Here is a 13137-nt window from a genome sequence, read left to right as displayed (position 1 = left end):
GACTGTAGTTGTGTAGACTGGTGGGGCTTTTCTCTGGTCATAGAAGCTTGTAATAAAACTTTCAGCTGCTTAAGAGTTAAACAAACGTACTACATTAAACATGAGAGGTACAAATGTCTTTTAATCAAATAGTAAATATTAAAACTAGATTTTTAAGAACAGTGATAATCCTCCAGAAAGGCTGTATTCTTTAATGAGGGGCAGTGCAATGGAGTGCCCAAAGGGGATCCTGCAGTTAAGTCACACAGCTTCAGTATTGCTCATAAATAACAGTTCTATTATGTACCAATGTTCGCAGAAGAGTACAAAAAATACTATCAAATCAAAATACTAACAAAACTAAACTCTACAGTTGAAAGAACATCACATTGCTCTGGAACGTCCAGAGAAATATCCACTTTTGATTGGGATTTCTTTTCTTCTTTTTTGCTTTAATTACACAAAACACACAAAATATTCAGCTGGTGGAAGTGAGTGTTGCTACAGTCAGCGGTACGTCAGAGGTCCTGTTTACTCCTGTGAACAAAACACACTGAAATGTCAACAGCAGTAGGGTAAGCATACCCATTCTGCACAGCAAAATACATTTTTAGACATTTTAGAGCACAAAACATTGATACCAGCAGCATAAAGTATGTAAAAAATTACATTTACATTCACATCTTCTCCAGAGCGACTTACAGAAGAGCTTCACTGTTTACTGAAGAAGAACCTCGTTCTAGTTCAGTAGACTAAAGTTTAAATAGACTAAAATTCAGAGATCCTCTAATCTTAGACTCTACTAAACACACGTCAATATGGAGACCATAATACTCTTCTCTTCGCCTGAGTACTCTCAGAAGAGGAGGGTCTTCAGTCTGGGTTTGAGGACAGCGAGTGTCGGACACCCAGGGGAAGTTCGTTCCACCACTTCGGTGCAGGACAGAAAAAAGTCTTGATGCTCGTCTTCCATGGATCTTAAAGGATGGCGGGTCAAGCCGAGCCGTACTTGAAGCTGGAAGGGCTCTTGGTGCAGATCGGCTTTTGACCATCGCTATCAATGTGTATATATATATATATATATATATATATATATATATATATATATATATATGTAATAATATATATATAATATATATATATAAATAATCTTTTATCCAGTAATATATACCTATATTCAAATGTGCTATTCATTTAAAATAAAGAGATACATATTCATACATGTAAAAGCTAAAATGTATGGCTGGGCGTAATGGTAACATTCTGTACCCTTTAAGCTCAACCCTATTTTAAATAAGCTTCCAATAATACAGTGATATAGAAATCACTGAAATTAGTTTTTTTTAAGGTAAAGAGCCAATCACAAGTACAGATCCCTTAAAATCTAGCATCAGAGCCTTTAAAATAGATTCCTCATTTCATCCACGGTGGAGCATCAGGGTCTGATGCTTATGTGAACAATCATGATGGAGTTTTGGCCTCTGACTGGACCGTTAACAGTGCACCTACCTCAGTGAATGGTCAGTGTGGGGGTTATTCTCTCTTTGAGTGAACAGTCAGGAGGAAGGAGGTGGTGCTGTTGGGTTTGTTGGTGAAGGGCACGATCAGGTATCTTCCAGGCTTCATCTTGAAGAACTCCATCACCTCCCGTGTGTTGGAGCTGTGCTGTCTCTGTGATACCAGAGTGTTGGGGCTGAAGAAGGAGGCCGGGAACGCTTTCTGATCCTTCATCTGAAGGAGAACAACAGCAAGATATGAAGAGTGAGGGATGAGGTCAACCTTCATCAGCTTACAATAATAATGACAACTAATGAAGGTAATAATGAGGAACTCTGGAATTCCTACTGGGGTGAAGTTAAGGTTACGTACCTCAGGTGGGATCTGTAAGAGACAAGAGAAGAAGAGAACAGCTCAGTTACATCATCTCCACCATTTATCCAGTCGTGTCAGGTGTGAATGAGGTGTATTTTTAGAGCTGAATGCTATAGAATGGTTTGGCTGTTAGTAGCTAAGTCTCCATCCATTTACAAGCAATAATATAAAAGAATATGCATAAACTACAATTGTGACATTTGCTAGCTGCTCATTTTCACCAAACTGGACCTTTTATGATAAAACTCTTTACATAAGAACATCATTAAAGACTGTTCAAGTTGAATGGATGTAAAAAGTGGTGGTTGAGGTGTTTCCGTCTCTAAGCTCATGCGTGCAGTAAATTGGGAACAGCAGTTTGCCTCCCTGATGTATCCAGAATCTACTGATCAGGACCTTCTGTTCATCTGATCTGATGCTACTCCATCTGGGCCAATGGGTGAGAGATCCCGTCTGAGAGAGCTTTCAGTTTAAGCATAACAGGAGGGACAATCAGAGAGTGGTAAATGGACACAAAGATTAGGGCTGAGTATTGGCAAGAATGTGAGGATTATCAGCCCCACGGTATCACGTCCTCCCCCGGGATGATGCCGAGCCACCGCCCACAGACTCACCTGAGGACTTTTGTTTTGTGTTTCCGTTCATGTTTTGATTCATGGACTCATGTTCATTTACGTTCATGTATGTTTGGTTCAGTGTCTTGATTCATTTTGTTTTCTGTTCAGGTTTATGACGTCTGATTGTATCATGCGTTTCACCGTTTCACCTAAATCTGTGGGTATTTAAGGGGCGTCCACGCTAGACTCTGTGCTGAGAATAGGATTCGATGTTTAAAGTCCAAGAACCTCGAGGTTGTTCCGAGAGGTTACCTTCCGAGATCCTGGTAGCGCAAGGTCAGCTTCTGCTCAACTCCGTTGACTACGTCTGATCTTCACTGAGGTTCTAGCGTCTGACCAGGTTTGCTCGTTTATCCAATAATACCATTCATGGTCAAGCTTCGGTACCAGGTCTGTTCAGCATTGCCGTTTGGGTTCTGCAGCTGATCTCCCAGCTCTCGTTCCTGTCTCCTAGTTACCCTAGCAAGTGCAGTCTTTTCTCCAGTCACTGCCTGTTGGTTTGTGTTGTTATTTCCCGTCCCGGTCCTTCCCTTACGTCTAGCTCAGCTTCCCTTGTGTCTAGCTTAGGTCCTGTCTCCCCCTTTTTGGTTACGTTATATTCTGTTAATAAATCTGCTTGCATTGGACCATCACTGGGAGTGTTCATCCCTCTGTGTCTGGCCTAACCCGTCATGACAAGGATATGACACCCAGGTGTGATACAGGGGTTACGATTCAGTCTACTGCAATATATTGAGATTTGTTTTAAAATCTAATTTTATAAAAAAAAAAAACTCATCATCATCATCATCATAAAAAGTTGGCATTTTATCTAACCAGAACAGTGTGATCTGAAGACAGAGCACAACACTGCCCTCTAGCGGTATGGGTTTAAACACAACACTAAATGAACCACTGTCTGACACCAATCTTTACATCCAAACTATTCATTAATAATCAATACTGTGTTTATGAGAATCGGAAGTATTGCAAATCATCAAACTACGATATCCAAGTATATCAACCTTTTCTCACACCTCTAACAGACATTAATTATGAGTAAAATCCATATGAATGCTGTTAGCTGACCTCTTCACTAGTCAGTAAATATGTACTCTTAAAGCACCCCATGCCTTCTTTAAGCCACACCCACTTTCAGGCAGTGATTTGAGGTAAAATAAGGTATAGACAGTAAACGTTCAGAAATCAGTACTGAAGCACAAGTATCAGGAAGCTGGTTAATGCCCAGTCCTGATAGGCCTATTACCCGTATGAGAAGGGGGTACACTAACCCTGAACACACTGAAGCCGATGTGCAGGTGTTCAACAAGGCTCCTACGCCTTTTGTCAGGTTTCTGCATGAGAGACACCAGCAGGTTCAGCCCCTGCACATCTGCCTCGTCGCCCTCTATCGCCGGGATCTTCACCTGGTACTGTGGGTTGGTCCAGAAACTCTCTGCAGTGAAGAAATACATGCAGATTTACTGATGACATTAATATCTACTGTAATCAGCTGTGTGTGTTGGAGCATCTCTGCCCTGCAGAAGTGTTCTCAAATCCAGGTTATAGAATTAGCTTTAAGCTTTAAGACTGTGGACCTGGTAACATTTCAACCTGATTGGAGGAACTGAGCTGGAAAAAAGTCTCTCCTTCATTAATGAGCAACTAATGAGTTTTAAACATGGCTTCCAGAACAGTTTTAAGAAACCTAAATTATGTTATAAGCAAATTAAAAAGCATCAACCACAAACACTGAGTATTTTTTAAACAGGGTGTTTTTTTTTTTTTAACTCCATCACAAATATTGCTCACGATGTTCCTGAGGTGTAATTTGAGTATTTTGTTGGAGAGATTCTTGTTCTGCATTATTTTGTACGTACGCTTGTGTTCCATGGATCCACCGGCTGTTTTTTCATCCCAGCAGCCTTCATACTGCTTTGTGCTCCAGCTTTCTGGGGACGAGCCGTCCAGGAAGGCAGGGGTGAGGCAGCACACGTCCACATTCACAAAGCTTTTGCAGAAATCCTCCATCGACATCCTGAAGAGCAGAAGAGAAGGAGAGCTCAGAATTCTGCACAGTTCAGCAAAACGCATCAGATTTATGCTAAGTGTAGTTCATTAGTCGAGACACTGTCTGGTATCAGAAATGTCCTCCTCTTTAGTGTCACACAGGGGCCATGAGGCTAATGTAGCTAACAGGTAATGGAAGCTCATAACCCATGGGTGGATAACTCAGCAACTGATTAGTGGGTGAGGAGCTGATTTTGTGTTGTGGGAACTGTAAACAATACAGACTGAATAGAAACCGACTCCATCACCTGCAAGATCCAGTAGGATATATAATTTAATAATATAATATAATAATTATAATAATAATATAATAATTTGGAAAACAAATCATTGGATACCAGAGAAACATTGGATAACAGAAATACTGAATACACATGAACCCATAAAGCATAGACACTGGGTCCCACTAGAACACTGGATATCACAGAAACACTGGATCCCACTGGAACCCTTGGTACCACTAAATCACTGGATACCACTGGAACCCTGGGTACCACTAAATCACTGGATACCACAGAAACACAGAAACACTGGATACCACAGAAACCCTGATACCACAGAAACACAGAAACACTGGATATCACTGAATACCACTGATAAACGATACAGACAATAGAAACCGACTGCAAGATCCAGTAGGGGGTGCTAATAATTTGGTAAACAAATCATTGGATACCATCAAAATCTCTGGATACCACTGAAAACCTGATACCACAGAAACACTGGATACCACAGAAACACAGAAACACTGGATACCACTGAAACACTGAAACACTGGATACCACTGAAACACTGAAACACTGGATACCACTGAAACACAGAAACACTGGATACCACATAAACACTGAAACACTGGATACCACATAAACACAGAAACACTGGATACCACTGAAACACAGAAACACTGGATACCACTGAAACACTGAAACACAGGATACCACAGAAACACAGAAACACTGGATACCACTGAAACACAGAAACACTGGATACCACTGAAACACTGAAACACTGGATACCACTGAAACACTGAAACACAGGATACCACTGAAACACAGAAACACTGGATACCACTGAAACACTGAAACACAGGATACCACTGAAACACTGAAACACTGGATACCACTGAAACACTGAAACACTGGATACCACTGAAACACTGAAACACTGGATACCACTGAAACACTGAAACACTGAAACACAGGATACCACTGAAACACTGAAACACTGGATACCACTGAAACACTGAAACACTGGATACCACTGAAACACTGAAACACTGGATACCACTGAAACACTGAAACACAGGATACCACTGAAACACTGAAACACTGAAACACAGGATACCACTGAAACACTGAAACACAGGATACCACTGAAACACTGAAACACTGAAACACAGGATACCACTGAAACACTGAAACACTGGATACCACTGAAACACTGAAACACTGGATACCACAGAAACACTGAAACACTGAAACACAGGATACCACTGAAACACTGAAACACAGGATACCACAGAAACACAGAAACACTGGATACCACTGAAACACTGAAACACAGGATACCACAGAAACACAGAAACACTGGATACCACTGAAACACTGAAACACTGGATACCACTGAAACACTGAAACACTGGATACCACTGAAACACTGAAACACAGGATACCACTGAAACACTGAAACACTGGATACCACTGAAACACTGAAACACAGGATACCACTGAAACACTGAAACACTGAAACACAGGATACCACTGAAACACTGAAACACAGGATACCACTGAAACACTGGATGTTAAAGGCGGGAAATCAGTAAACTGTGCTGGACACCAACCCTCCAGGACCACAATTGATTATCCACATTACTGATGTTTATATTTAACTAAGAACTACATGAAAAGTCAAAGCACCTACCAGAATTCTCCATCGTTCTTACTGTCCAGCCACTTGGTGCGATCCTCTGAACTGACCGTCTTCCATAGAGGGGAGCTGAGGAACAGGTTAAACACATGCACAACATCAGGAGGAAGATGGGTTTGGGAGGGATCACCAGGAAAAAAAACAAAAAACAACAGAAGACCTTTTACACGTTTCAGATCAGCCTGTGAAGACATGTCAGCTCAGAACCACGAGGCAGCCTGTCCTCATTCCACACACCTTCACCTCCTCAGCACGCTTCTGACGCCTTGTCTCAGACTTTACTTTCAGTGACAAGTGGAATAAGGATTACTATATTTGGCCCCTTAGGGGAACTTCTCACACTATGAGGTTATACACATTTACAGTACTCCCAAAGGTGTGGGTGTTTGAACAGTCTCGGAACAGTCTGGTAAATCTATACAAACTTCATTACAGTTATAAACAGACCAGCCTTCCCCCCTAAACACAGCAAAATATGTGTCCAAATACTTATGACCAGTGAAAAGATGCTGCTGTTTCAAACACTGTCCATTTATTTTAGAACACAAAGTAGAACAGCAGATCTCAGCCCCATCAAACTCAACTAGATTGTATTACCATCACATCTTCAGTACACTCCTGACCCACCATCACATCTACAGTACACTCCTGACTGACCCACCATCACATCTACAGTACACTCCTGACCCACCATCACATCTACAGTACGCTCCTGACTGACCCACCATCACATCCACAGTACACTCCTGACCCACCATCACATCTACAGTACACTCCTGACTGACCCACCATCACATCTACAGTACACTCCTGACCCACCATCACATCTTCAGTAGACTCCTGACTGACCCACCATCACATCTACAGTACACTCCTGACCCACCATCACATCTTCAGTACGCTCCTGACCCACCATCACATCTACAGTACACTTCTGACCCACCATCACATCTTCAGTACACTCCTGACCCACCATCACATCTACAGTACACTCCTGACTGACCCACCATCACATCTTCAGTACACTCCTGACTGACCCACCATCACATCTACAGTACACTCCTGACCCACAATCACATCTACAGTACACTCCTGACTGACCCACCATCACATCTACATTACACTCCTGACTGACCCACCATCACATCTACAGTACACTCCTGACTGACCCACCATCACATCTACAGTACACTCCTGACCCACCATCACATCTACAGTACACTCCTGACTGACCCACCATCACATCTACAGTACACTCCTGACCCACCATCACCTCTACAGTATGCTCCTGACCCACCATCACATCTACAGTACACTCCTGACCCATCATCACATCTACAGTACACTCCTGACTGACCCACCATCACATCTACAGTACACTCCTGCTGACCCACCATCACATCTACAGTACACTCCTGACTGACCCACCATCACATCTACAGTACGCTCCTGACTGACCCACCATCACATCTACAGTACACTCCTGACTGACCCACCATCACATCTTCAGTACACTCCTGACTGACCCACCATCACATCTACAGTACACTCCTGACCCACCATCACATCTACAGTACACTCCTGACCCACCATCACATCTACAGTACACTCCTGACTGACCCACCATCACATCTACAGTACACTCCTGACCCACCATCACATCTACAGTACACTCCTGACTGACCTACCATCACATCTACAGTACACTCCTGACCCACCATCACATCTACAGTACAGGTTTAGATAGATGTACTGAATGAGGCTGATACATATAAAAATGCTGTGTAATTAAAAATCTGTATAATTATTAAACTAGAAAACCCAATAAGGTTAAAGTTGTGAACGCAGTGTACCGCTCAGGTGCAGGAGAACAGGTGAGGGTGTGTGTGTGTTTGATGTTTCAGCATGAGCCTCATTGTTCAGCTGTTGCACAATGCAAATTAAAGACTAAAGGAACTCCCAGAGTTCCCTGCAGGGTTTAGGGAGCTGTTGCGTAATCGCCAGGCTGCTGAAAGGCTGCTGAATAACACTGTAATCACAAAGCATTCAGTCATTTCAGCTCATTCAGCATGACGACGAAGGGCTGCAGGACAGCCGGCTGAACGAGAACAGCCCACGCGTCTTAGCTCAGCTCTTACTGTAGAAAAGCTCTTACTTGTCACTCCAGTCTCCTACCCACTCTCCACGGCCCCACGGGTTGAGGAGTCTCACCAGTTTCACCCCTTGACCTTTGCTCTTCAGCTGTGAAGCAAATACAGTGTGTAAGAGGTGGAGACCGGCCACTTTATTAGAAACCCCTACCTTGTGCTTCCACTCATTGGCCACTTTATTAGAAACACCTATCTTGTGCTTCCACTCATTGGCCACTTTATTAGAAACACCTACCTTGTGCTTCCACTCATTGGCCACTTTATTAGAAACACCTACCTCATGCTTCCACTCACTGGCCACTTTATTAAAAACCCCTATCTTGTGCTTCCACTCATTTGCCACTTTATTAGAAACCCCTACCTTGTGCTTCCACTTGCTGGCCACTTTATTAGAAACCCCTACCTTGTACTTTCACTTAATGGCCACTTTATTAGAAACACCTATCTTGTGCTTCCACTCATTGGCCACTTTATTAGAAACCCCTACCTTGTGCTTCCACTCACTGGCCACTTTATTAGAAACCCCTACCTTGTGCTTCCACTTCAATTGTCAAATATTTGGACAAAAGCAGCTCTGAGTTCAGAAACTGGCCGGAGATGAAGGGCTAGAAAGTTGGAGCTACAAGAAAGGGGTTTCTGATAAAGTGGCCAGTAAGTGTATGGTGACAATGACGATTCTTCTATGAGATTCAACCAAAAAAATAAACCAATCATTGCTTTACCTTGGTAACTCCTGTAACCGTGTAGGCGTGGCCTTCCACTATGCCATTGGGTAGCTCTGTGTTAGCGGAGGTTGCCTGAAAATAATAATATAATATAATATAATAATATAATAATATAATAAAATAAGAATCTGAGAGGATGCACACCACAATCCAGCTACAGTCAATGTGTGTGATTTTGGTTTCTGAACGGACAAGCAGTAAAAATCTGAGACACCTTGATAAGAACCAAACTGTGATGTTCTAGATAAATGACTGGGTCAGAACATCTCCAGAACATCAGCAAGCAGGTCTTGTGGGGTGTTCCTCCTGGTATGCAGTGGTCAGCACCTCCCAAAAGTGCTCCAAGGAAGGAGAACCGGTGAACCCAACGCTCCCTCGTTGATTTCTTATGGAGGCCCCGCCCACTTACAGGACATTTCCTGCACTGTGATACTGGTCATTTGTTTTGGTTCTGTTTGTCTTGGTTTTGGATTTGTTTAACAGCAGTGTTATACAGATGAATTCGACTGGACTTGACTGACCCCTTGTGGAGTTCCGCAGCCCATGATGGACCTGTACTGCACTGCCCGGTACATCAGCCCCCACAGCTCGGGTCGTTCCTCCTTTGGGAACAGCGTCATGTGAACACCTCCAGTGAAATCCGCCAGCGCCTCAGACACGAAACCTCCATTCATGTCCGCATAGGAGCCACACACTCTATAGAAAACACACACACACACACACACACACACACATTAACAAACACACATAATTACACCCCACCTGTGCATGGAAATAAACAAATAAACAAACAAACACAAATTCTAGAGATTATCATACTGACAGTGGATCAGGATCCGGGCTGAACCATGCATATTTTGATGGTTTGTTTGTGTACTAGCTATTTTAAGACCGATCCAGTTCTGATCCTTTGTTTTTACCACTGTGTTCCAGCAGAGCGCCCTCTGGTGTCCTCTACAAACATTTAACAGACATTATTCCCAGCCTGCAGCAGTGAGGAGCGTTCTCAGAAGGTAACAGAACAGTGTAGAGTCTGCAGCGTGAAACTACTTCACTGTGGAACATGAGAACCTAACGTAATATCATCTGTGGTTCTGAGAAGCTCTTACTCCAGATGTTTCTGTTTTTGAAACTTTGACTGTATTATTTATACAAACACACAGATCAGATTGATCAAAACTCATTATTGTTGCACTTGGATCAGATCGGGGGGCAACAAATCAGAGTCCGGCCCTCTCTAATAATCCTAGTAATCACTTTCACTCATAATTATTACAGTAGGAAGGCTGGATGTATACAGTAATTAGTGAGCAATTACTATATTATCATTATTATATAATTAGCCACTTCAGTTATTTATTAGACCTACTTAGCGTATGCCTTCTCCAGCAATGCAGGCCAGAACTCATTACGGGTTTTGCAGTGAAGAAAAATGAGCTCTCCGTCGATTGTCGGCAGTTTGTCGTCTATCACAACATCAATCCACTTCCCAAACCTCCAGAACTGTGAGAGAGAGCGTTATCAAAATTATGACCAACCAACCAGAGAAGAGAACAGGTCAAACACACTCACTGGCCACTTTATTAGAAACACCTCCCTTGTGCTTCCACTCACTGGCCACTTTATATAGAAACCCCTACCTTGTGCTTCCACTCACTGGCCACTTTATTAGAAACACCTACCTTGTGCTTCCGCTCACTGGCCACTTTATTAGAAACACCTACGTTGTGCTTTCACTCACTGGCCACTTTATTAGAAACAGACATATTCTATAACTGTATACAAGACGAAACGTGGAGCTAAAAGCTGGAGTTTCCGATAAAGTGGCCAGGGAATGTACCTACTTACCCTGAAGTGGAATATTCCTGCATATTCCTTCTTGAACGACTGGCCTGAAGGAATGATCTGCTCCATGATTTCCCTCTGAAATGTAATGGCTCCGATCGCAGACAGGAACCAGCAGTTTCCTGAAGATCAGAGACTCTGTAAAACACAGATCTCTGGGTTCGGTCTCATATGTTCACACTGCAAAGAATCTGGATCTTACCGACGTCTCCTTGAGCAAAGTCAAATCTGGATTCTCCGTCGACAACTAGTTGAGGATCGCTCATCATTTTCTGAAAACAGGAAATAAGCATCAGATGAAGCTCCTGGAGGGATCAGGGAGGCTTTTACCCCAGTCTGGGTAGATCTATGTGAGTAATGTGGACACGCTGTGTGCTAAATATTGCGCAAGTGAAACCTAAGAGCTTATAAACTGGACTCACCAGATGTTTCCTCATCCCTTGTTAAGATTTGATATGTTTGTTGAGGGAGATGTTTGAGGTTTGGCCAGGGAGAAGTTCTTGGTAATTCACTGGCAGTCTCAAGGAGAACTGCTCAGAAGGTCATGTGTCCTACACTGATGTTGTGCAGCTGTGGTGGATGTGTTTGGAGGATCTGCCTCTTCTTTTTGGTGGGGCTGTAATGGGGAAAGTTTGTGGACACCCCTTCTAATGAAGGCATTCAGCTGACCCAGATGTGCAAAGGCACACCCACATATACATCTGGTCTAGCCCCTAGAGAGGTACTGCCAATAGACTCTCTGCAGGAGCAGATCAACATCATGACCCTATTGGCACCATGCTGCCTAATGCCAGGCGTGGGCTAGAGGGGTATAAAGCCCCCCAGCATTGAGCTGTAATACGATAAGTTGGGGAGTAAGGGATGATGAGGTCAGCTGGTGATCATCATCCAACATCCTGACCTCCATAAAGCTCTTGTGGCTGAATGCAATCAAATCCTTACAGCATTGCTGCTCCAAAATCTAGTAGAAAGTCTTAGTCTCTGGACTGTAGAGAGAGAATAAGCTCTTTTAATACACTTGATTTCAGAACATACAATGAATAAGCAGGTGTCCCAATACTTTTGTCCATATAGTGTATCTTCAGTAGGACAGTAGGTTAAATTGCTAGCTCAGGATGATCAGTCCCAGCGTTATGAGGACAGTGGAGTGTGTGAGTTAAAATGAGTGAAATGCTAAAAATATTAGCGTACCGTTGGTCTTATCCACTCCACATTCTTCATCTCGTCGTCGTCCAGCAGTCCTGGGCCGATGGCGCTCTCGTTCGGGGGAAATGTGCTGTCCAGGAACCGGGCTCTGTTTTGGCAGTAGTCCTTGTGGAGCTGGTAGTAGTCCTGCCCCAGAAACTTGTCCGGGTTCAAGCGAGAGCCAACAGCGCTCATCCTCCTTACAGCTGGGACTGGAGGAGGCATTTTCACACCAGGACTGGATCTGTACACACAAACACACAACTATTATTATTCTAATTAATATTAATATTAATGTAATATTACTAATATTTCTCATCTAGAATATACATATGCTCTTTTGAGGTCTATTCAATGTTTGATATTCGATGATGTGATGGCCACAGCCACTGCCAAACCACACCTTCAGCTTGTTCCTCTTTAGGTAGTCCATTGTGGCTGTTGAAGTGTGTTTATTATAATAATATTATAATAATATTATAATATTATAATCCCCTTTTCCTCTTTTTTATTTTACAGATGGTGAGATGTTTGATTAGGGTTTGCTTCCAAAATCTGCTGGTGTTTAATTGAGTCCATTCTTCTGACTCCCCGTGCCACTGGCTGCAGCACAACCCCAAAGCATGATCCATCCACCCCCATGTTTAACAGTTGGAGAGGTGTTCTTTACAGGGAATTATGCACCATTTCTCTCCAACCATACCATCACTCGCTGCAGCCAAAAGCTCAACTTGATCTTCTTCAGTCCACAGGACCTGTTTCCAGACTTCATCAGGTTTGTTTAGACGT

At 43.0% G+C, this 13137-nt stretch overlaps 1 protein-coding gene across 1 annotated transcript; it reads right to left on the bottom strand.

The window, feature by feature from the left end:
• Positions 1–185: 185 nt before the first annotated feature.
• Positions 186–12573, bottom strand: LOC140555433 (calpain-2 catalytic subunit-like). Its single transcript, XM_072678670.1, has 13 exons — positions 12355–12573; positions 11366–11435; positions 11167–11285; positions 10688–10821; positions 9840–10014; positions 9316–9390; positions 8599–8684; positions 6438–6512; positions 4328–4485; positions 3740–3903; positions 1849–1860; positions 1489–1710; positions 186–516 (listed from the first exon to the last, which is right to left on the bottom strand). The coding sequence occupies exons 1-12, from the start codon at positions 12571–12573 to the stop codon at positions 1513–1515; spliced, it is 1485 nt and encodes a 494-aa protein (XP_072534771.1). The 3' UTR covers positions 186–516; positions 1489–1512.
• Between the last annotated feature and the right edge of the window lie 564 nt (positions 12574–13137).

This window comes from Salminus brasiliensis, chromosome 5 (assembly GCF_030463535.1).
Source record: "Salminus brasiliensis chromosome 5, fSalBra1.hap2, whole genome shotgun sequence".
NCBI lineage: Eukaryota > Metazoa > Chordata > Actinopteri > Characiformes > Bryconidae > Salminus > Salminus brasiliensis.
The sequence above is the reverse complement of the archived record's forward strand: the minus strand, read 5'-3'. Positions and strand labels throughout refer to the sequence as shown.

What these genes read in the sequence shown, in the direction of transcription:
- LOC140555433 (XM_072678670.1), bottom strand. Translation starts at nt 12,573, where the DNA reads ATGCCTCCTCCAGTCCCAGCTGTAAGGAGGATGAGCGCTGTTGGCTCT. An exon ending in CTTTGCTCAAGGAGACGTCG is followed by an intron (nt 11,286 to 11,365) that starts GTAAGATCCAGA and finishes TCTGATCTTCAG; the next exon opens with GAAACTGCTGGTTCCTGTCT. An exon ending in GTAGGAGACTGGAGTGACAA is followed by an intron (nt 6,513 to 8,598) that starts GTAAGAGCTTTT and finishes CCTGTTCCTCAG; the next exon opens with CTCCCCTCTATGGAAGACGG.